Source organism: Cryptomeria japonica, chromosome 11 (assembly GCF_030272615.1).
Source record: "Cryptomeria japonica chromosome 11, Sugi_1.0, whole genome shotgun sequence".
NCBI classification, from domain to species: domain Eukaryota; kingdom Viridiplantae; phylum Streptophyta; class Pinopsida; order Cupressales; family Cupressaceae; genus Cryptomeria; species Cryptomeria japonica.
This window is the reverse complement of record NC_081415.1, coordinates 529462903-529487172: the sequence shown is the minus strand read 5'-3', so window position 1 is coordinate 529487172 and position 24270 is coordinate 529462903. Positions and strand designations below refer to the sequence as shown.

General features: G+C 35.4%; 1 protein-coding gene across 1 annotated transcript; it reads right to left on the bottom strand.

The window, feature by feature from the left end:
• Nucleotides 1–1388: 1388 nt before the first annotated feature.
• Nucleotides 1389–21323, bottom strand: LOC131050880 (uncharacterized). Its single transcript, XM_057985177.2, has 5 exons — nucleotides 20934–21323; nucleotides 20738–20843; nucleotides 17714–17925; nucleotides 2933–3139; nucleotides 1389–2622 (listed from the first exon to the last, which is right to left on the bottom strand). Exons 1-5 carry the CDS (start codon nucleotides 21120–21122, stop codon nucleotides 1417–1419), a joined length of 1920 nt encoding a protein of 639 aa, XP_057841160.2. The 5' UTR covers nucleotides 21123–21323; the 3' UTR covers nucleotides 1389–1416.
• Nucleotides 21324–24270: the final 2947 nt, after the last annotated feature.

Genomic DNA, 24270 nt, shown 5'->3' with positions numbered 1-24270 from the left:
ATCCTTTTTTGGTATCACTTCAGTCTTTCGGATTGATATGTCCATGTAACTACCAAATGTAATACTTTTTATATATTAATATGATTCAGGCATATGCCTTTTACCCTAAAAAAAAGAGTTCTAATTTGTTTAAATAAAATACTTCACAACATATATTTATATCTAAATATTGTTTAAATTTATACTTGTGTTAAATAAATGCTTTGATGATTATTAATATATTTAACTTTTTTACACTCATTTATTGTCTAATTTATATTCTGTGAGGTCTTGCACAGAAATTATTAATTAAAATATATAATTTTTGAGATTTTATAAAGTATCAAATCTTGAATAATTAAAGTTCAATTTTATCCATTTTCTTATTTGGCTGCTGAGACTCAAAGCTATTTTTTCTAATTCCTTTCTTACTAAGATATAATTTTACATGGTCTATATGGTCTATTATCTTCTCTTGTTAAAATTCAAGATACAATTTCATCAAGTTCGATCCCAGATCTCAACACACCACTATGAATTTCATTAAGAGGAGCTAGTGTTGATACTGTTGGAGAAAAGTGATATCTTTATTATTGAAATTGCAAACTGTCCCTTATTGTTTCACTTTAAGGTGGTATGCAAATCATTGTAATGCCTCATTACAGATATTGTCAAACATAAATTGCTCTTCCAGAATGGTTCTCTCAGAGAGCATCTATTTTATAAATTCTTTTTTATCAATAAATGCATTTTTTCCAATAAAAAGAAAAAAACTAATTTATATTAGTTCAAAAGATTCGACTGATACAATAAGGAATCCTTTTCTTAGGTTCAAGGAAACTTTTGCTAAGACAAATGAACGGCCATTTTCAAGCATGGCACTTAAATGCATTACTAATGTTCAAGTCTTATCTTGCAAGGCACAGAATTGGAAGATATGACTAACCATTTCGCCACTCCATGAGAATTGCTGTCTTATGAAGATTTCAATAATTTGCAATCATTGTATCGAGTATCAGGAACTCGATGCTGGCAGATTTTACATGTAATATCTTTCTAATATTTCTTTTTGCTAAATAAGCATGAAGATTGACTCAAGATAAATGCACTTTATTCCCAAAAAAAATATGATATTTCATAGAATAATCATGGTTTTTTAACAATGAGTATTTTAGTAAACTTCGTATCAGACTACAGCTTACCGTTTCACCCAGTATGCAGCCAGCCTCATTGAGCTGAAGCAATTGAGCTTCATGATTACACTCTCGATAGAAAATATAATTATCATAATACATAGAATGAGGTAATTCAAAGAATCTTTAAAATAATGAATAATAGAATGAAATGTTACTGTCTAAATCAAGACTCCAACTTCTATCTAGCAAATTTGCAGAAAAGGAGTTCCAACGAAAGCCACGGTAAAAAATTTTCATATGATTAACTTTGAGAGTATCGGAATTTAGGTCGCTTAGTGATATTTGCAAGGTCCAGCAATGATGGAAGGGGCTGAGGAATTGGTACATGTAGTGATCTGTACATTTTTCTAACATTTTCATGAAGTGACCTGGGATACTTGCAATGGCTATCAAAACTCAAGGAGCTCCCTTCAATCATGTAACTTTGTATGCAGCCTACTTGTTCACTGTCACTTGCACCATCTTTTTTAGGACTTGGGTGGTCAGTAAAGTCAAGTGGATGCTCACCCTTTTCTGAATGGCCACTTAATATATTTGGCTTCTCCACTTCCTCATTGATATGCAAAGCGCTCCTTCCAGATGACTGTATGCAGTCCGCTACATGATCCTTGCAGCTTCTGGATTCATCCTCGAGCTTTCTAGCCCTTACTGAGAGTGTAAATTGAGATGTGTTCTTTCCACCAGACATAAAATGTTTAACATCTTCCGGCAAATGAGAAGGTGAGAGTGGTCCTGCATCATTTAATGAAATCTTGCAATCTGGAGAACTGAATGTATCCTCCCCGTCAGTAAATGACATAGGTGGAGATGGCGGAAGACTGTATCTTGTTATCCCAAAAAGAGGAATGGGTTTAACTGGTGAAGAAAACTGCACATGTGTGTGAGAATGCTTCTCTTCCAAAGCTACTATTACATCTGTGTTTCTCTCTCGTTCAGAAATAAAGCTCACTTGATTTGAAACATGAAATGTGGTTGCATCATTAACCATATCTTGTTTGATTCCTGATATTGAACTAGCTTGACAGAATGTATTCGTAGTTCTGGATTGCAAATCTGAATCATTTTGAGACCATATTCGGGTATTGCCAATTTTCTTTCTAACATACTGCAGTTCAGTCGCTTTGCAGTTGGGAGTGGTTGAAATGACTTCTTTGGGGCTCAAAACCATTAATGCTTCCTCAAGTTCCTCTTTAGATGAGTGCATAGAAAAACAAACATGCCAAACACCAAACTGGTCTCTTTCTGCTTCTTTTGGGACTGACTGTGTTTGCCTTTTGGAAATAATTGGCAGAGGAATCAAATCAGATCCTATGCCTTCAAGCTTCTCTTCACATATATACCACTGTGTAGAAGGACGAATAAAAAGTGGTTTTGGTTGACCACTTTTTTCAGCCATAGCAAACTTTGCTTTTGCTCTCTCATACAATTTGGGGAAGCCTTCACAGACCTACACATAAATATTCAGATAAGGATCAGCTTGCCATCAAACAAGCAAAATAGGAATTGGCTAGGCTACACCAAGATGATACTTCATGTTTATACTACAACGTTGCATCTAAAGATGTGATTTTGAAATATTCAAAACTTCTCATCTTAGTGCAATAAATGAATATGCCATCACACATATTGTATCATATTCAACTATAATAATATTGTTTACTGCTTTAAATCATGGACCAAACGCTGAACCAGCTCCTTGACCAAAAAGATAACAAAACATTAATTATTGCTTTAGAATGTGTTGGTGTGATACCTACATGGAAACGGCATGAAGTATCTTCAGTCAGCAGCTCTGGGACTAGAAAGGAAACAATGGCATGGTATTCAGGGATACTTGATTTATCCACATAAATCTTGGATCCAAAAGTTTTTGATATTTCCATGAGAATTTCCTCCTGCCCAAGAAGATCACAAGCAAGATATACAGGAGAGGCACTTGGATGCTTCCATATGCACCTAATAACCTACAAAAACTGAATAATGTCAGGGATCTGCATTTATACACCAGAGAACTTGTTTCACTGTTTTTTCAAGTGACGGGAGACATATAATGTCAACCAGATTTAGACGTAAAATCATAAATAGAACTTCCATAAAAGGTTCGGTTAGGCTGCAATGACATAAAAGATTAAACCAAGACACTTCCATTCCAAATTAAACTGCATTCTTAGAAAGAGTAGACTTTGAATCTGTTAAACAAACAATTAGATTGTAGGAGTAAACCTAAATCAAACAATTTTAAACATGATGTAAAGCTACAAATAAGGTACATCATCACCCATTTGAATATTCAATGTCTGTGCCTGCTTCGTGGTTCTGTCTAGTTTTTCATGTCCTCTATCCTAGAAGTACCATGAATATCAACAACTTAAATGTTTATAATCTAATACAACTTCTTGGCTTAATTGGCCAATCAGATTTCTGCATGAAACTTATTACATCTAAATCAGTAGGACTGACCTGGATATGCAAATGTGTGGCAGTGAGTCACTAGACTAGAGCTACTCCTAAGAAAGATATCATTATTGTCTTCAATATAACTTTGCAATAAATACAATAGATTATTACGCACAGGTTGAGATTTCACAGCCCAAGATTTATGCTTGTTGACCTCATTCGCTTTCATCCACCACAAAGTTCTCTTTTAGTATATATTTCAAGTTTATTTAAGTTAAAAATGCTGAAACGACCAAAATGTAGAGATGATAACATAAATGAAAGTTTGGCTGCAAAGAAACCATTAACAACAATGAGGGGCATCCTCCGGAATTGCTAGAGAGCAGGATATAGCCACCAAAGCACATTCATGTACATCTAAAGAGATATTTTCATAGTCTACTATACATTGATAAGTATAACAAAAAACGTAGTCTCTAGTAAGGATTTCATAAGATCTAAATTTGAACTTGTGGACAAGTACTGTTATTGACTGGAGGGCAAAAAATACCACATACTTCCTTGTACATCTCCAAAAACCCAAGGCAGTTTCATTCCATACTTCCAAATGTGAAAACAAAGACATCCAGCTCTAACCAAAGCAACAAAACCAACTTGGCACATGCCTAATTAATAGATTCCTTGAGAAGCTGTTTATTCTAAAGATCCTATTTTCCTTAGCATGAAGATATGAATACTCCTATTAAAACAAGCATTATAACATTGGTGATTAAGAGTTTCTAACCTGTCTTTTAATCTTTCCACTTACATTTTCCTTTATCTATTAGCAACACATCACCAGTGTACTCATATTAATTATTTTTTGTTGCAATTCAAATCATATTAGTTAAGTTTTAGGTAAAACGCGTGTTCTCCTACAAGGAATAAACTACACTGAACATGTACAGTATCTTGGTTTATAATATTGCCTTGAATATAAGAAACAATCTACAAGCAATTTATCTACAGTTGTCTGCAGAGACTACTACAGTATGTTGGCCTAGATTAATCATCACAAGTTAATTTTGAGTATTGAACTGTAAATAGGGACCAAAAAAGCAGACACATAAGCAGGAGAATGGAAAAAGGTAAAATGTAAAGCTTGTTTTTAAGGCTACAACCAAGCTAGATACCAATTTGGTGTATAAGAAACCTTATTTTGAAATTCTTCCTATTTACCATATATCTTGTTCAAATTTTGTACCCCTGGGTTTTGACCTCAGGACCAAACTCAGCCTTGGAAGAACGTATCAAGCAATCTTTCATAACGAGAACAGTAGAACATATTTTTTTCCAAATGTACAATTTATTTAAGCATTTCTAAGCAACTCTTAAAATGACAATAGTCTTCAGATACAAACATGACTTCACCTTTCAAGTATATTCTTTAATAAATCAAAATCCATCTGTATTAATGCATGTCTATTTTCATATCAATTACTAGAACAAAACCAACTCAAGGAAATAGTGTCTATTGTTTGTCTTTGTTTGCCATCTGATTCGAGTAGTGTCATTTGAGGGCACTCATGCAGATTACAATCTTCTCTACCTGGTCATGTTCTATTTTAGTGGAGGTTCTTCAGATCAGCAGTTACTCTTAGACAGTGTTTGCAACTATTTCATGCTTCAGTGGTGTTTTTCATTCTCTTATTTTTGTTCCTATCTTCTGGAACACTCTTGTTTGGAGGCTTCTTAGTCCTTCACTTGAGCTTTCATCTCTTCTTGGAGAGGAGTTTTGTTCCCACAAGGTTTTCTCATTTTTCTCCACTTTACAGAGATTTTATTGTACTTGGGTACCTCATCAGGCCTAGTTGTTGGGACCCATTATTGCTTTCCTGCATTTTTTACATGCTTTTTTAGTCCTTAGTTGTTTTTTAGCTACACCCTAAGTTCATCTTAAGGGGGGGTGTTAGAGTAATCTTTTATTAGCTAATAATTATTTATTTAATTATTAGTCTATTATACTCTATGCTTAAACTAAACTTAGGAATCTTATAATTCTTTTGGGTTTTCTCCTTTAGGGTTTCGAGTGTCCTCTTATAAGGATTCTCTCTTTGTATTTTCATAACAACTGTAACTATTAAATTGCATTCTTGTTGCACAATCAATATGACTCCTCTTTTCTGGATCTCTGAATTATAGCCTCCATAGATTTTTTGCTTCTCTCAATCTGTGACAGGTTTGCATGCAGGTGATCTTTGGGAGCTGTAGAGTTGATTTTTCCTCAACTCCAATATTATTCTATGATGAGAGAAACATGTAGAATAAAATAGATCATATAGTTACAAGAAAGAAATTCAATAGCATACAACCATAACATAATGATGCATGTGAGGAAAACCTTTGCAAGAGGAAAACCTTTAACTTTGAAGCATGAACGAACTTTATTATCAACAACAAATAACCAATCAAAATATAATTAGGGACATGCCCTTACAAGAGTATCATCAACGTATAAATATGGAGTGATTTTGGCAATAAAATGATGCTTGGAAAAATACACTATGCATACTCCAATTCAAGCATTGAACAAATAGGCAAAACCCAAACGATAAGCCAAGCATGGTCTATGAAAACCATGAGTCAAAAGAATGACCCAAAAGTGGTTGCATCTTAATTGGTCCAAATCACAATGCCACATTCCATTAGGTGGTCAACAAGCTCTATTTAGTAAATGGCTTGCACTTTGTCAAAACTTGTCAATCTCTCTCTCAAAATAAGTGTTCCATTTTGACACATTCAAACCTACATAAAGATGCTTTATGACATGCTTTATAAATTGTCATAATGTTGGTCAAGATTCCACTGTAACCCCTTCTTACATCCTTATACGTATTATAAAATCCATCATAAGTAACTCCCATCTTATAGTATCTTAAGAGGCTCTAAAAGATCATGATGACATTAGATGTTCTTACAACTTACACACATTACAAGATAGTTGATATGTGGCCAAGAGTGCCACCCCAAAGTGGAATGCCCTATTTACATGTGAGGACAAAATAATACATAAACATAAATGAAAATAAATGTGGGACATGAGGATGCAAGATTGAGACCCCTTACCCAACATTTTTCTCTTCTTTTGCAACACCAAAAAACTTCCATGAGATAGAGAAGCAAGAAAGAATATTATATTGCCAATACTAGTACAATAGAAATCAATACAATGGAACAAAATATACATGGAGACCCTTGTATACATAAGCAAGGGTGAGACATAAGACAACAAGTGATTATGACAAGTATCATGATAACATGACATCAGACACAAAACGTAAATGCCCTAAGTAAACTTAACCATCTAGGTGAAAGAACCAAGATGGAAACCAAATAAGTAATAGAACCATTCATATGTGTAAAATTCCCTAGCTAGGATTTGATTGCAATTAGTTGTATAACCAGTATAAAACAGAAACTTGTTTATACAGCACAGCGAATGGTGGAAATGAACATCTTTATACAGTTTTAATTTGGAATCTTCCTTGTTTGTTCAACGCATAGTGTCTTAAATTCTATTTTTGTAAACATTGATAAACATAGCAAACTTGAACAATCATTATTCACAGACATTGATATCAGTTTATTAAATATTCCATCAAGGAGCAGGAAAGGGAATATCTTTTTATGATGCACCTGATAGGTGAGCTGTGACTGTCGATGATAGACTTCACGTAACCCCAAACTTGTTGTAGAACGCTACCCAAGAATCTTCATAAACTCTTCAATGAATAAGCCAAAATAAGATACTCCCGGATGCAGACAATTTACCAGAGCTTTGAACTATCGGGACACCATATACATCAAGTTTGACATTCTGAGTTTTACACGGTGTGCGGAATGCTATCAAACGCTTCCCAATCCTCCACGTGATGTCGACAATCTCTACTCCGCGGCAAAACCAAACCACTTCCTTCGCAGTACTGTCGGCTCTACACCACACTGTGGTCATAACAATCTTACGCTACAACCCGATATCGGGTGTAATGTCCCCTTTCTAGGTGACAGGAGAAGAGTAGTGGGATGGTCTATTATTTGGATCTCATAGGCTGGCAGTGGTGGATAGAGACTCATGTAGGGTATTGAGTATCCGGAGTTGGCATTTCAAACAGTTTGAGGGCCATTGGGAGCAATTCCTTGATTTTAGGGAGATTCCCTATTTTTTAGGAGGTTGTGGCAGTTCCCATATTGGAGGTTCCAAGGGACCATGTCATGGTTTCAGTTTCAGGGAGTTTGGGTGTGTTTCCTATTTTCTAGGAGCATCCCTAGATTTAAGGGATGGGACTGCTAGTTAACTCAGCTTTTCCGGCATCGATCACAGAAAGGTGACAGTTATATTCATGATTGTTTGGTCATTTTGGGCTATTATTGGATATCTGGAGATATTTTAATATATTTAAATATTTCCTAAGTTAGCGATTAAATAAATTAAAATAAGGGTATGTATTTAGTCATTTCGGAGTAATAAGGGGTTTCTAGCTTCATCTGGGTTGATATGCCTATGTGTTACAGCTCGTTGGAAAGGTCTTGAACTTTGCTACGTGATTCTCACCTTCCGAAGTCTTTTTGGATGCCTGAAACTATTTATTTGCAATTTAGTGTTATTTTCCTATAGTTGACGCCATAATTAGAAAATAACACTCTTTTCATAATGTGCCAACTTTACTCCCTTTTAGGGTTTGGCTTGGAAAGGAAAGGAGATATAAGGAGATGAAGACCAAATTGTTCATTATCTTTTTACACAATCAAACTTATTTTGCGAATTAGCTCTGAGTGGGCGATTCTTCATCTAGGATGCAAACCCCAAGATCTGGACTGGCTGGGACGTAGCCATCTTCAGTTATTGGCATTGGATTCTTCAGGCAGGGTGCATTGTTGACAGAGATTGAGTACGCCATTCTTCATTGTGGATTCAGGTTGCAAAGTAAGGGTTTCAGCATGGTAGATTGATTCTTCAGCTTGGGCGTGATCCTTGCAGCCTTAGGGCAGCCATTTGCAGCAGGTACATCCCACGTGGAATGTAAGGAATGCATGTATTCAGCCTTAGAGGTATTCTTGATTCATGATCACTATTCACCTTTCAGTTTGGCATCATTGTTGGATGTAAGTTCCTTGGATCTGCATTGGAATTATTATTTAGTTTTACAAATCAGAAATCTGTCTGGTACAGCTTGTAGCAATTCTGAATTTGGCTGTATGTTCTTATTTATTTTCAGTCTCCTTTCATGTTTACTGTTCATTATTCATTACTTGTTTGAAAACTATCAAAAAACACAAAAAGAAACAAACCTTCTGCAACTAGTGTCATGCTTTTATTCTTAAAATAAGTTGGTTTTATTTCCCGTAGGAAACTACCTTTTTATTTAAATAATAGTTAAGAACTATTAGTTAAATAATTACAATGTTTATTGGTTATTCCACTCTATTCAACAATGCTTTAATAATATTAATTATTTATATTAATGAATGGAATATTAATATAAAATAATTAATATTGTTTCAAATTTACTTTTTTGTAACTTATTTATTAGGGGACATTACAATATGTGATGTCCCCTCTTAGTTAGACGTCAGTTACTTAGCAAGATTAGCCTATCAGTGACCCTTGTAGGCTAATGGGGTTGGGTAGATGGTCCTTTGAGGAAGAGACTTAGTCAGTGAATGGGTTACTTTCTACTCTAGAGCTCAGTAGCTTCAGATTTGGCATTTGTATGGGTTTCAGGGCTCAGTTTCTCATACTTACTATTTATAGTAAGTCAGGGGATAATCGAGAGGGACCCTTACTCTTTTTAATAAGGGAGTCAGATGTGCAGTGGATACAGTGGTTGACCCCCTAAATCGACGGAATTGAGAAATAATGAAAATTAAAGGAGTTATTAATGTTTAAATGGCCTAAATGATATTTAGTTATTGAAAGGAGATATTAATAAGTTATAACTTAATGTTATAATTTGAGGGTCAAGTCATCATAAAAAGGGGGCCACAATATTATTTGTTTGGACGCCTAAGCCAAGGGGATTAACATAAAATATTAATGTGCAAGCTTATGTAATATTAAATGCCAATTAATTGCTTTTTGGAGAAGTTAGATTTCATGAAGGGAAATAAAGTTTGCCAAGGAGAAATCGAACTCATTCTTTTGGCATTTGACAAACTTATTTCATGAATTTGTTGAGCATTGGAGAATGGGGACGAGGGTTTCTACAAATCCAGCGCTTTTTGGACATTGGAGAGCATAACTTCTTCATTGTAGCAGCTTTTTGAGGTTGTGAAATATCATCTGAAGATTGCTAATCAGTTGGCTTCATTCAAGAGTCAAATTTGAGAAAATCGGAGGAATAAAATTTCAGAACTTTCGATCAGTTTCAAGACCCGGGCAGAAGAAGAATCATAAGGCTGTGATCTAGTAATTATTAGCACATTTTCCAAGGCTGTACGGCCTTCTTTTTTCAGCCATAATTTGCAGCAAGGGAGGCGCCATTGTCTAGAGGGCGATTTTGTTTGAGGAAGGCATCAAAAATTGCAAGAAAATTAGAGAGGAGGCGCTAGGCCTTGGAGAGCACATTGACATCAATTTCAAAGGCTTTCACTGCAGATTTTGGAAGAACCGATTCATCTTGAGGCTGCTTTTTACCAGCAGAAGTCCAGAATTCATATGTTCAGCCTTTATCAGGTATGCAAATGTGTGTAAAGATTTTAAATATAATTGAATAATGAAAATATACGGCTTCTGCAATTGTTACCTCCTGTATTTATTTAGTTTTCAGATTTGAGTATTTCCATCTTTCATTTGCATTGCTTTTTATATCGAAAACACAAAAAAAAGATTCAAAAAAAAAACAAATAAAACTTCAGTAGAGGACTTGGGGTCTTCACATCATACCAACACAATATTCCAATGACAACTATCTTGGTCACGCAATTTCAAGTGTTCTAGTTCACTTGCAAGTGTTTGTTGCATGAATAAGAGGTGTCTACCATTTCTTTTAAAATTGTTGTGAGAAATATAGAGAATTGCCACTTAAAATTCATTTTGTTACACATTTTAGGATATTTTCCAGTCTTGTATTTGTTATGGGCGCTATTTCTATGCTTGAACCCACCTTCCACATGCCAATTGCACAAGACATGGGATTTTCCCGATCTTCAAATGCTTGGTCATGCGATTTTGACATTGATGTTGACTTAGCACTCTTCAAGGGAACCATTCAAAGGTTTATGATGGCATTAAACATGTTCATTGTGCAAATTAAATGTCTATGCCTACCACCATAGATTGAAAACTCGACTGGGACTTGTTGGGACTCATGAGTCCATTGGCTCACCGAGTTAACTTGCCATGGACTTGCAAGCCACAGCCAAACAAGTCCAAAACAAAAGTGCCCAATTTTTGCAGTGAGACTAACGCGAGTCCTAGGGTCACACTCGCAAGTCGTGACATGGGACTCTAAACAGTTTTAAAAATTGGGATTTTTAATTTTATTTTTCACTTCTTTTTGCACTTTCATGCCCATTTCTTCACATTTTGGCTCAAACTCATCCATTTCTTCATGTTTTGGCTCAAACTTGTCCATTTTTAATCATCCAAAAAAATATTGAGAGCATAGCTCTTGAACCCGCACTTCTGTCCTGAGGACACGTAAGTGCATTTGCCCACACCCCTTCTATCGTTGGGTTTTTCTCATATCTAACACCTTGTCCATCTTATCATTGTTGTCCCTCAAACCCTTTAGGGTCTCCACTCCCAAACCCCCATCAGAATTGGATGCAATAGAGGAAGGCAAAGAATATTTTGAAGATCAAGAAACATTTCATCATCATTTCGATATTGTAGCAATACCACCTTCTAGTTCGAGGTCTGAAAAACTGAGTAAAATTAGGAGAGGAAAGAGAAAGGTGTAGATTATATTTGGTTGTTTTTTCTCATGTTGACATATCAATATGTGTAAACATTTATAAACTTATGATGTTGTTATACATTTGACTTTGAAACCATGAGTAAGTTATTATGAAATTTGAATGATGAACTTTCAAATATTGAATGTTTAAAGATCATATAACATGTGTAATGTTTGAATTATGCAAATTTATAATCAAATTAGGCTCTTATGCTCTCTAAATCATTTAACATTTGTTTGCAAAACTATGGTTTTCTTCTTTGTCCAATCCTAGCCCAGTTTTTTCCCGAATCTTGAGTCCGAGACCTATTTTGGGCTGCCGAATCTGAGCTGAGTCCAAGTCCTCAGACTATGCCTACCACAATATGTCTGATACATAGTTTAAAGATAATGCAGACCTTTGAAGCTTCAGTTGTGTCATTTTCATTGACCTCCCTCAACCTTGAATTTGTATTAGGAGCAATTAAGGTGTCTTTTCCCTCTTTAACTGCCTAATCATACAGCTGCGTAAATGTTTGCTATCTGGAGCCTAAAAAGCGTGAGTGAATGGGTGTTACTTGCAAGTGTGGGATCCCTTTGCTTCTGCAAGCTTGGACCAGCTTTGTGCCTTTTCTGGACTCTTTGAATTCTGCTCATCAGAAGATTGATGTTCCTCTTGTATGCTGCTCTCACCACTTAAGGTGCCTCTTCACCAATTCAGAAGACTGAAACAAATGCCCTAAGTTTTCTATTACCTGCTGAAAATATCTTTGCTGCTGTAAAGGGCAAATGAATGTGAAATAACAGTGATTTTTCCTTGTACATATAGCATTTTTGCTCGTAGTCTGATCAGAAAGCCCATAATTCTGCCCTTACACAGCTAAGTAAGTTGTAATTCTCCCCTTATAAAGCTAAGTCGGTTGTATCTGTGCCTTTATTCAGCTACAAAACTATTTCCCTTGAAAAATTTGCAAGTGCGTAACAAATCTAAATGATGTTATTACTCTATGGATATGTCATTCAGCTAATAGTGAAGTAGATGTAAATAGTTTAATGAACCCTAAATGGAATGTATCTCTAGAATTTGTCTTGGAGGGTGTATGCCTAATCATTAACGCAACATGCTTAGAGCATGTATGCCTAAGCATCAACACAACATGTGGCATTTAAGAGGACTTGAGAGGATGAAATGAGTCTAAGAGGTTCAATTACGAAATGAAAACTCCGTTTGATCCTAATGTTGATATGGCTCATCTTGTACTGTCTGCTTGTGATTCTAATCTTAGGCGCAAGAGCCCTAAGGCTTAGGCAGTGAAATCGGTAATTAAATGTATGAATGATGAGCTTGAAGAGATTATAAGGTTTACATTATCTGTTTTTATGTTTGGATTGATGGTACAATTGCTTAGTTTAAAACTCTAGAAGGCATGACAAGTCGCACAAGGGATAGAGTCCTCTTCATATCTTTTTGGAAACACGAGATCATAGGATAACTGACCTAGCTTTAAGGTGCAAGAAATTTCCTTATCTTCCATTTGGCACGACAAGTTAGTTGTTGGAGACATTACGCATTAGCACAAAAGTGTCCAAGGTCCCTTGGGAGCCTTTAGCTTGTGGCAAATGATGTTTCCCAATCGTGCAAAAGCTTGAGTTATGTTTTTCAAATGACTTGCTGTGCACTATGTGGCATGCAAAGTTCTATAGGTTGATGGTCTCCATTTGGTAGAAGCTACAAGTTGACTTTCTTGGACTTCACGACTTGGTTGATTGAAATAGTGGGATGGTGCAATATCATTCCAAATGTTTTCCCATGGTGCACAATGAGGGCATGCATTGTGCATTTGCACCGTCACACACCCAAAGGTTTTGAGTTTACATTTCCTTTCTATTGGACATCAAAGAGAAAGTAAGCCAAATTGCAAAGCAATGTCAGATCCAAAATGGTATTAAACTAACTTCATCCCCTTTGGCATCAAATTACTCCAATTTGAGGAGCAGGTCCAATATTGGACTTCAATTTCATTAAATAATCCTTGAGCTTGTGAACTTTAAGTTAGTTAAAAAATTCCTAGATAGCTTAAAATTCCTAGATAGCTTGGTGTATCTAGTTGAGTGCACAAGGTTTTGCCATGTGTCCCAAGAGAAAAGGTTTTTCCAAGTGTCAATGCCCCACTCTCCCACTTATCCACATACCTTTTAAACCCTTAGGAAGTAAGGTGGGCAGTGTTTGGCCGAAACCATTCACATGTCAAGTGGACCCCACTAGGAATATTAGTAGCCTATAAGAAATTTGAAAGATCTTCACTGTGTAGCAAAGCAATCTTAAGTCTTCTGCATCCAAAAACTATTTTTAGTCACAAGATGAGTTTGCACCACATGTTGGCAGGTCCCTATCGTTCAGGATGGCTTTAGCGGAACATCGGATGAATGCATCACCAAGGAGAAGTCAATTTTGCAATCTCTTGATGACCATTGATTGCGAGTTTATGTACTAGACAATATTGGAAGATTCTAACAACACACTAAGGATGATATTCTGAATGTGCAGTAGTCATTAATCTTGCAAGATAAATGGCATGCCACAACACCATGTGTTCAACGAGGGTTACTCCCAACAATCAATAATAAGGGGCACACAAAATGAATCTTATCTTGTGAAAGTAAGCATGCAAACACAGGATTTATGGATTAAACCATAATTTAAAAGAAAAAATGTATGCTGAGTTTTGGGTGATGTGTATTGTGGCTAGTAGGGGGCACTACACAGAAGCAGGGTAGGTCATTTCTTCAAAAGAGGCTGCCTCCAGGAGAAATACGGTGGCCAAATCTCCATGAAACAATATAAAAATTGGTGAAATGTTTGACAATTTAAGAGTGCAAATTTATAACTGTTTATCCTGTGCCATTCTGGACTTGAGCACTGTAACAAAGTGCTTGGGCTCTGTCATGGGCAATGCTCTAAAAGACCCCCAAACCTCCATAGCTTTGGCTACTAGTAATATTGAAAAGTGATGAGAATAAAAAAGTCTAATTTTCCAATGATGGTAGCCTGGTAGAGCCCAGTAAAGCCATGAAGAAATGCAAGAGGACGTGAAGGATATCTAGGAATTAGTCTGCTGTCCAAAGAAGCATGTCCTCTTCCTTGAGAAAGGCAACAAATTCCAAGACGATGAATTAAGTTTGAGGAGAGGGTGACTAAGATTGGTCACACAAAGGAGGGAGTTGCCTAATCAATGCCTCAGCTATTTCACTGCAGCACAGATATTATAGGATATGGCTCTTTTGAACTAGACAGTGTTTAACTTCAATAAGTACCTAAAAAAAAACTTTAATATCTCCTTAACAAGCTTACTAAAAACCATTACTAAAGGGGGTTGGTATTATGAGTGTTGTTGACCTGTTCCTCACAGTCAGGGCAGTCTTGTGACCAGTCCTAAGCCTAGGCCCCCCACTGATGGTTTTGATAGAGCTCATGTGGAGATGACAGGTAGTGGTGGTGAACCTGCCACAGGTTAATCTTAGTTTGGTTTATTTCCCATGCAACTATTTTAAGACTTTAGTTTGCAAATGATACAGCTATCCTGCTTGTCTTGGAAGAGGAGAACCTATCCTCTCTGCTGCACAACATTGAAATCTTTTGCAAGGCTTCAGGCAGCAAAATTGCTCTCCATAAATCAACCTTGCTAGGATGGACTGACTCCGCCCCTAACTAGCTGTCTAAATTTGACCTGAAATGGGGAGGACCGAATCTAATCACTAGATATCTGGGTATCTCTTTCTCTGTCTCCCCGAATCTGAAAGAAATGTGGGAGTGGTTTAGGAATAAGGTGGATAAAAAACCGAATAAATGGAACAGAAACTTCCTCTCCCTGGCAGGTCGATTTCAAGTCTGTCAAAGAATCTTGTCTTCATACAACATCTATTGCTCCTCAGTCTGGCTATTCAGTAATTACCAGTTCAATTATCTTCAAAAACAAATCAGGAAATTCCTATGGTCGGATGGGAAGGGGAACAGGAAACAGCATGTTGTAAAATGGGATTGGTGTGTTAGATCTAAGATGCAGGGGGCCATGGGCCTCAAAAACATCAAAATTCAGGGCATTGCCTTGGCTGCCAAGTGGATTTTTAAAGCCCTTGATGGCAATGAACCTTGGAAAATTCTGATCAGACACAATATGTAGTGCTCCCTCCCTAAAAAGGCAAAAAAATGGAGGAACTTGCCCATGTGGGACTTGATTACTAGCAATTTTGAGATCTCTCTTGCGGGCTCAAAGGTCTTTAAGTCCATATGGAGGGCTTGGAACCATGTCAAACAATTCATCAATAACAATGGCATTGTTGATAATAAGGGTACTCTCAATTTGGGCAGATTTATATTGTGGAATATTCTACATAATGGGAAGCAACTGGCCTGTCTTCAAGGGTGTTTTGCCTTGAAATAGCACAACTTAGGTCTTGTTACTTTTGAACACATCTTGAAAGACGGTTCTTTGATTTCTTGGGATGCTCTTAGTTCGGCCTTCAACCTCCCCATCTCCCAAGCCAGAACCTACAATGTCCTCAAGAATGCACTCGACCCCATCCTCTCCTCATCTTCCCCTCTTGCGCTCTCCCCAATTTCTTCCCTTTGTTGGGTTGGTGGCTCTCCCCTCCCTCTAATGAAAGCCAAACTTGTCTACTCTTCCCTTTCTAATTCCGAAGATATCCTAACTCATCTCAATAATGTTTGAAACCTCACCTAGGATTCTAAAAAGTGGCATTCTGCTCTCTTGAGATTCTGATCTGCTCCAACTGAACCTAAAAAGAAGTTCTTTGCCTGGAAACTTCTGCTTCACAAGCTCCCTCTTAAAGACAATAATGGCAACCCCCTATTGTGTAAATTGTGTCGTCTCCTTGAATCTGTGCTACGTTTTTTTTTTGAGTGTCATTTCGCCAAAGAGGTGTGGAAATTGTTTGGTCTTTCAATTGATACTAAATGTTTTACTATTGATGAGGTGGTACTTGGTTATATTAAAGGTGGCAAGAAATGTGCTAATCTCTTTTGGTCTGTTCTCTCCTTGGAAATTCTTTGGATCATTTGGAAATCTAGGAATGATGATGTGTTTATTGGCAAGGGTAGATACCTCACTGAGTCTCTTAGGAGACTCATTCTTTACCTTGTTGCTATGCAGGTCACAATGGTTCTCTGCCTTGATGAGGGCAAATTTGATAGATGGTTGAACGATGGCATAACATATGTCTTCATCAGGGAGCTGTCTCATGGGTTTACCTGGGACCGAATGGGAAGTAATAAGACACACTTTGAGCAAGCATTAATGAAATTTATGCAGGAGATGGAGGCAAGACAGCAGAGAGAGGACTTCATTCAGATGGAACTGGAAGGACTGCCTACCCACCCTTATAGAGACCAGTTCATCGAGGGACATGTACAGGTGTGGTGCGAGGGCGGATTGGGATGGACTGCGTGGCTCCCCCCTTTGGGAGATAATACTGATCCCGACTCCTTCCTCTTTAGCTAGTTGATAAGTTGTTTCTTTTATGATATACTGCGTATATGGGACCTCCAATACTGTAATTTTGTAAATTTTGGGTTATATTCTGTATTATTCCTATGCTTCATCCGTAACCTGTATGTAATGGACACATGATATGGCCTGTGGGCTTTCCAGCCATAGTTTTATTGATACTATGAGTCCTATCTGATAGACGGCTGTGTGTTTTCCAGCCAGGACTTTTGAATTTTGTAATGATGTTCTATGATACTAAATACAAAAACTATTTTAAGACTTTATGAAACGAGATGATAACTAATTATCAGTTCATTTTCACGATTAATTCAGCTGATATGATCAAAACTACTAATGCCTACCACAACTGGCAGTTTTTTTCTTTTTCTGAAGTGGATGGTGATAGCTTTGTGGCCAGTCCATCCCAAGGTAGAGGTAGACCACCTAGAGTGACTTCCTGGATCGTCTCAGTTTTGCTTTTGTTGTCTTTCCTGTACATTTGAAAGGTAACTAGATCTCCATGTAATCCTATCAGTCTGTAATATATTACCTCAGTCACATAAAAAGGCTGCTTTACCTAGAAAACATAAGCATCTTTTGGCATAAAACATAAAAGTCATAACTGTGGATAAGGTATGCTATTATCTTATTTGCAGTCCCCAATACTTATGAATATGAACAACAAAGATGTACACAGAAAACACATTTGATTTCTCACCTGATTCACCGCACAATACTTGATTGGCATCTTAAATGATTCCTTTCCAAAGGTGCAGTCCAAATATAAACAATCCAAACAATCCCTGGATACCTTGCTGTTCTTCAAAGTCAACATGCAGGGAAGTTTTGACAAACAATCAGAACTTAGCCTGCAATCTCCAGTATGAAGGACATTACCAAATTGGCCTTCAAAATAAAGCATTATGGCACCTGAAAAATACAGATACTTATTACTAATCATGCAAACTCAGATTTTTTTGTTTAACATCGTGTAGCATTTGCATGTTCTAGAATTTAGTAATTTACTCATCACTACCACATGAATTTCAATGTGTAAGGCATTAACAAGAACCCCTTTTATTGATTTATGATAAGCCACTTTCACCAAAGTCTAAGTTACCAATTCAGATTTGAATTTGGAGGTTCGCCATTTTTTTACCCATTTTCAGAATAGTCAGTTATGGCCATAGTTTGACTTGGGTACGGCTGGGTATATAGACATTATGTGTGTTCATATTGTTAGTGACTTACTAGGAACCTTTTATGTTTAAAGCTAGTTTAGTTTAGATTTAGATTCACAATTTGTTTTTTGCTTTTTTCATTTTAAAAAAATGTTTTTTATTTCATTCATTAGCCACAGATTCATCCTAATTCACCTAGGTGCGTCCCAAAACTTGTGGATACCTGTAATCCACAAGGACGTGGCATACCTATCCCCCATCACATTTTCAAGACAGTGGGAGGGCAAGGGATGTCCCTTGGTCATCCCCAATTTTTCCCAAAATCTCCTACGCAGCTTAAATTAAGAATAACACTTGTGATATGATAGAAGACATCTAGAAATCCCACGGATGGCTTGGGACGTCTAAGATGCCCCATCATCCTATGGACGTCTAAGACATCCCTCAACAGTCTTGAAAATGTCTAGGCATCCCAATGAAAATCACATATTTGTATGTTTTAAAAAAACACTTCAATTCATGAAAAAAGCCCTCTCATGCCCCATACCCACCCTAAAGTGCATAAAAGTGAAAAGTAAAAGAAAAGCGTCTGTATTATTTCAATTTTTCTCTGCTGCCTATGAGGTCTTAGCTCCCATTCTCAACCGCTTGAAATTGAAGCCATTCATGCTTTCAGTTCTAATTTCAGCAGCAGCGATTAGGCACTGTTTTAAAAGATAAAGGAAGGGATGCTGATCTACTATTTGCATCTCTGACCATTAAGGTAAACTCTACACTGCTGCAATCAGTTTTACTTTTTTATTTTTCATAAAAGTTAGGGAGTTTGAATATGTTTTTTTCAATTTGCTCTCACAGACCACAGTTCTACAACCCTAGCAACCCATGAAAGTAAAAAAATTCTTTGATCTTTCACCTTTGAGAATAAAAATGAACAGTAGTTATGAGTCTGATGACAATGAAATGGATACTAGTAAATAAGTAAACCCAAGGGAAGTTGAAGGCTTGGAAGTTCCCATTCTTCTGAAAATCCAAACACAATTGCTTCTACACAAGCAAACAATTTCATATGTTGTACGCCCTCTTTTAAGAATTTTGAAAAAAACCTTTTCAACTCCAAAAAGCCCTTGCTGAAATTTTAAAATTCTCCGCTACTTTGAACAATAATAAGATCAAGAATTCAAGGGCAGCAAGCATTGGTCGTGCAAAATTTGCAAAACTGTTTTCCATGGGAGCTATAGAAAGGTTGGACATCATTTATTAGGTGAAAGTGGACATGGAATTAGAAAATAAGGGGGCATATCATTGCAACAGCAGGTTGAAATAGCATAGTTGGTTGCAACAAGAAACAAAAACTAGTAATGCATCCATGACATTGCCATTTATTGAGGAGTATTCCAATATATCAGCTGGAGAAGGTTATGATAGAGTGAAAAGAAAGGTCATTTCTATTAGAGGTGTAAAAATACAGTGGCATAGTTAATCTAGGGATGTGATTTTGTTGTGTCTCTTTAGGACATGTTTGTATATGAACTTTAAAAGATATTTTTTTTAAGAAAACAATTAATAAAAATTTGTACATGCAATCCTGTTACGAAATGAAAGGACGGAAACCAAGTCTGTTTCCAAAATGAATTACATACAGGATTTTTTTTTTTAAATTGTTGCATAAGAAGGGAATTTTAAGGAACGCATTTATCTTACAAATATTTAATGGTAAAGAATCTTTTCAAGTTTTAAAATAAGAAATACATGTATTATAAGCAAACCTTGAGGACAAAATGTTTGATGAATCTATTGTCTTATAACTCTGTGTACAGTATATGGCAAATACAAAAGGCGTTTTTCCTTTAAAACTTTGTTGAAAACCCTTCTATGAGCAACGTTTATTAGTGATAAACCTTTAGAGTACAAAATAAAATGACCATAAAACAAGAAACCGGTAGGTATACACCCCCATCAAAACACAAGCGAGAAAAACCTCAGAACCAAAGGCTACAAGTCAAAAACAAAACTCTAAACACACACCACCACTAAAATCTACTAATTAGCTGCACTGATTTATAGGCACTACATAAAGAACTATCTAATTGGCAAAAAGAAGCTCATAAAAAACGTCCTATCTTGATCAAAGGCAACTTGCATAGATAGCCATGGCACTCTGTTAGAAACACAGTTATCGTTGCACCAAAAGATCGATCTGTTAATGATGCAAGCGAGGGGTTTGAACCCGTGACCTACCACTTGTTGATCCAAGGTTTGTCGTTGAATCAAAAGATAGACCTATCAATGCTCGATACAACCATGAATGTTAATAAATCCACAGGAGACAATTGAGCCATGTCACAAACCCCAGCACCCAACACTGCACTGCACAGCACAAATAGACCAAAAGGACACACCTTGCAAAACACTCAACCCAAAGCTCAGGATCAAGCTTACTACCAAAAGGAAGAGCGAACTATCTTTATGTGCAATTAGCATTTAGCTCAAGGTCTTCGCAAACCTAAATTGAATGAGATAACAGAGGAAACATGCATTGAAAGGCACAACTGATTGCATACCTGGACAATGGTTGGCGTCAAATGCAGTCACGGTGAAGGGTTGCTCATCATCATTAATCAGCACGGGTTCTTCGACTTCCAACTCCAAAAACAGGCTCTCATCCAACTACAAACGCAGCGAAATCATAATGGGCAAAAAATAAAACCCAAAATAATGATACAAGGCATTTGAAACCAATAGCGAAAGCATACACACCGTGGGGTAGCGAAGGAGAATGAGTTGTTTGGTAATGAAGGTGCAGTAGATAGGATATGATGCATACGATAGAATTCCCACAGTGTGATCTTTGTGGGCATGTGTCAGAAAATGGCATTTCTTCCTTGATGAATTGGGCGTCCATGTATCCACTGAAAATGGACATTTTTCCGGCAGGTGTACGCCCATTTTTACGAAACTGAATTGCAGGGTATGCACGAAAAGGAATGAACTAAGGCAGGCAAGTTTAAATTTCAAACCGCATCTGACTTCGTCCGTTTTTACCCGCCTTATATTGTGGGGGAACACTTGCACGCAATTGCAATGATGTTTGCTGGGGTTTTGGTTTGGCTGGACTCGGAAGTTTATGTTCGTGTTATAACAATATTCAAAGGTGTTATGAGATATTTTCAACTACTATATTTATCTTTAGATGAACATGGGTAAAGTAGAGTAGGATATTATTATTATTATTATTATAAAAATATTTAAAGGTGTTATGAGATCTTTTCAACTACTATATTTATCTTTACATGAACATGGGTAAAGTAGAGTAGGATATTATTATTATTATTATTATTATTAATATTATTATTATTGGTAAAGTAGAATAGGATATTATTAATATGTTATTAATGAAATATTTTATAATTATAGATATTATTGTTTTAAAATTCCCCAAACTTTGCATGTATCATGACAAAGTTTATAATATAGATAAAAAAAAATTAGGTATCAATGCGATCAAAAATTGTATAAATAATATAAAAATAAAAATTAAATTAAAAATATATTAGTTACAATTAATAAATTACTATTTCAACTACAAATTAACAAAAAATAATAATATAAAACAAAATAAATTAAATTTAAATATATATTAGTTACAATTAATAAATTTCTATTTCAACTACAAATTAACAAGATATCAATAAAAATTAACACAAGGAACACACAAGAGTGGTAATTACATATTTTCTTGACCAGTAAAAACTTTCACATATCATAACTAAAATATAGTTATTAATATGTTATTCATGAAATATTTTATAATTATAGATATTATTGTTTTAAAATCCCCCAAACTTTGCATGTATCATGATAAAGTTTATAATATAGATAAAAAAAAATCAGGTATCAATGCGATCAAAAATTGTATAAATAATATAAAAAAACAAATTAAATTAAAAATATATTAGTTACAATTAATAAATTACTATTTCAACTACAAATTAACAAAAAATAATAATATAAAACAAAATAAATTTAATTTAAGATTATATTAGTTACAATTAATAAATTACTATTTCAACTACAAATTAACAACGCAAGTACTCGCCACTATGTGGCACTTGTTATATTATTATTATTATATCATTAATATTAAATTATTATAAAATATGATAATATTATCATGTTTTAATATATTCTTATTATTATTATATTATCATAACATTATATTTTTATTTTATATTTGTTATTATCTTATTCTTAAGAGAAAAGTAGATTTGAGACACTTTCAATCTCTCATAATATTTAATAATATAATTTTTAATATATTATTATACTATTGTTTTATTATATTATATACTTATATATTTAGTACAATATAGAAATATTTGTTTGTTTTTAAATATATTTATGAAGAATATTAATCTAATCTTGTAATGAAAATAATATAAAATTAAAAAATTAAATAAAATATTTTTTTTGTTTTTCATGTATTTAAGTGTCATTAACACGTCAAATTAAATGCTTCTAGTTTATTAACAAGCGTTTTTGCATCATATGTGAGTGTAATATGCCTTGGATGAAATAATTTTAGATATATTTCAATTTATTTTATAAGTGATTTCAATTTATTTCTAGGTCTTATGGTCTTTCATGGTCTCACATTTCGCCTTACTATGAGAGCTCTAGCAGTCACCCCAAGCCCTTTGTCACTTTTATGTTATATTTCTTTGGTGACTTGAGCTTGTGATATCACGACACATGTATGATGTTAGGACCAAGATGTGTGATATGTATGCTGAGATGGAAAGTGCAGTATTGAATGACAAAATATGATTAGTCATGACATTTTTAATGAGCATAATGGATTCTTTAAATCTAGTTCAATGAATCAAGGTTGTAGATCTTTACGCATTAAGTTGAAATTGATAGTCCATGTTCAAACTCCAAAAGGGTCAGTTGTAGACATTTTGTTCAAGCACAGAAGCAAAAATGGCAGAAGTGATGGTTGGTCAAATTCTAGGTTGTTATGATGAAATAAATAGTGCATTTGGGTTGTTGCAACATATAATTTCATTTGCAGCAAAAAATTTTAGGCCAATCATGTTTTTCGCTATGTTTTTGTCAATATTAGGGTTTGTAGAAAATATAAATGGTAATTTTATGATCAAAATTGTTTAATTTTCATGTAGTTTTTATTCCTACGTCCTTATATGCTTATGTGAGTCAATTTTTTGAAAAGATGAGGTTAAATTGTAGAAAAAAAAAACCCTAATTATCAAAAGAAATCCTAAGCTATGTGTTCAAACAAAATGAGTTGCTCAATCAATCAACCATCTACTTCAAAGAGAGCACTAGATGAAGATATGTTCATTCAATTCCCTGTGTCATTAAGGAGATTTGTGAACGTATGTGGTTTGTGTGATATCACAGATAGATTTCTCAATAGTGCAAGTGGATGTAGAGACATTGGCATTCCGATGATTGGATGATCTCTATTTGAACACTGGTATAGAAAGAGTCAAGCTTGGTTTCCTTTGGTGAATGCTTGATATCTTGGTTTGGCCAAGTTCATGGTTCAAAATGTATTTTTGAATGTTGACTTCATCAAAGTTGTGGTAAAGAGATATGATGCACAAACTAGGAGAGTGTCTTTGGTCTAAACATAGTTGCCAATAAAGTCATCAAATTTGATAATTTTAGGGAGAAATATGATTTGCATAAAATCAGTTACAGAACAGGGTTAATCCCTAGGCACATGGTAAAGGAATTGGGCAAAAGGCCAATCAAGCTACCACAAAATGAGAAAGAGTCTATGAGCCTTGTTACATTTTAGGAGTATTTCATTAAGACATGTCATACTTTGTGTCAAGTTGTGAGAGAAGATGCAAATTGAAAATGCCTATTCACCTTTGGTATATGGCAATAAATATTAAGGACCCAATGGTAAATAGTGAGTTCGATATGCTACATCCATCGTAAAGGTTATGCATAAATGGATGGTGGTCATCGATGCCAATGAGCAAAATATTGAGTTCAGGTGGTATTCTATGCTATGCCACATGTTTCTATGTGTAGGAAGAGAATTATGGCATAATAATTTACA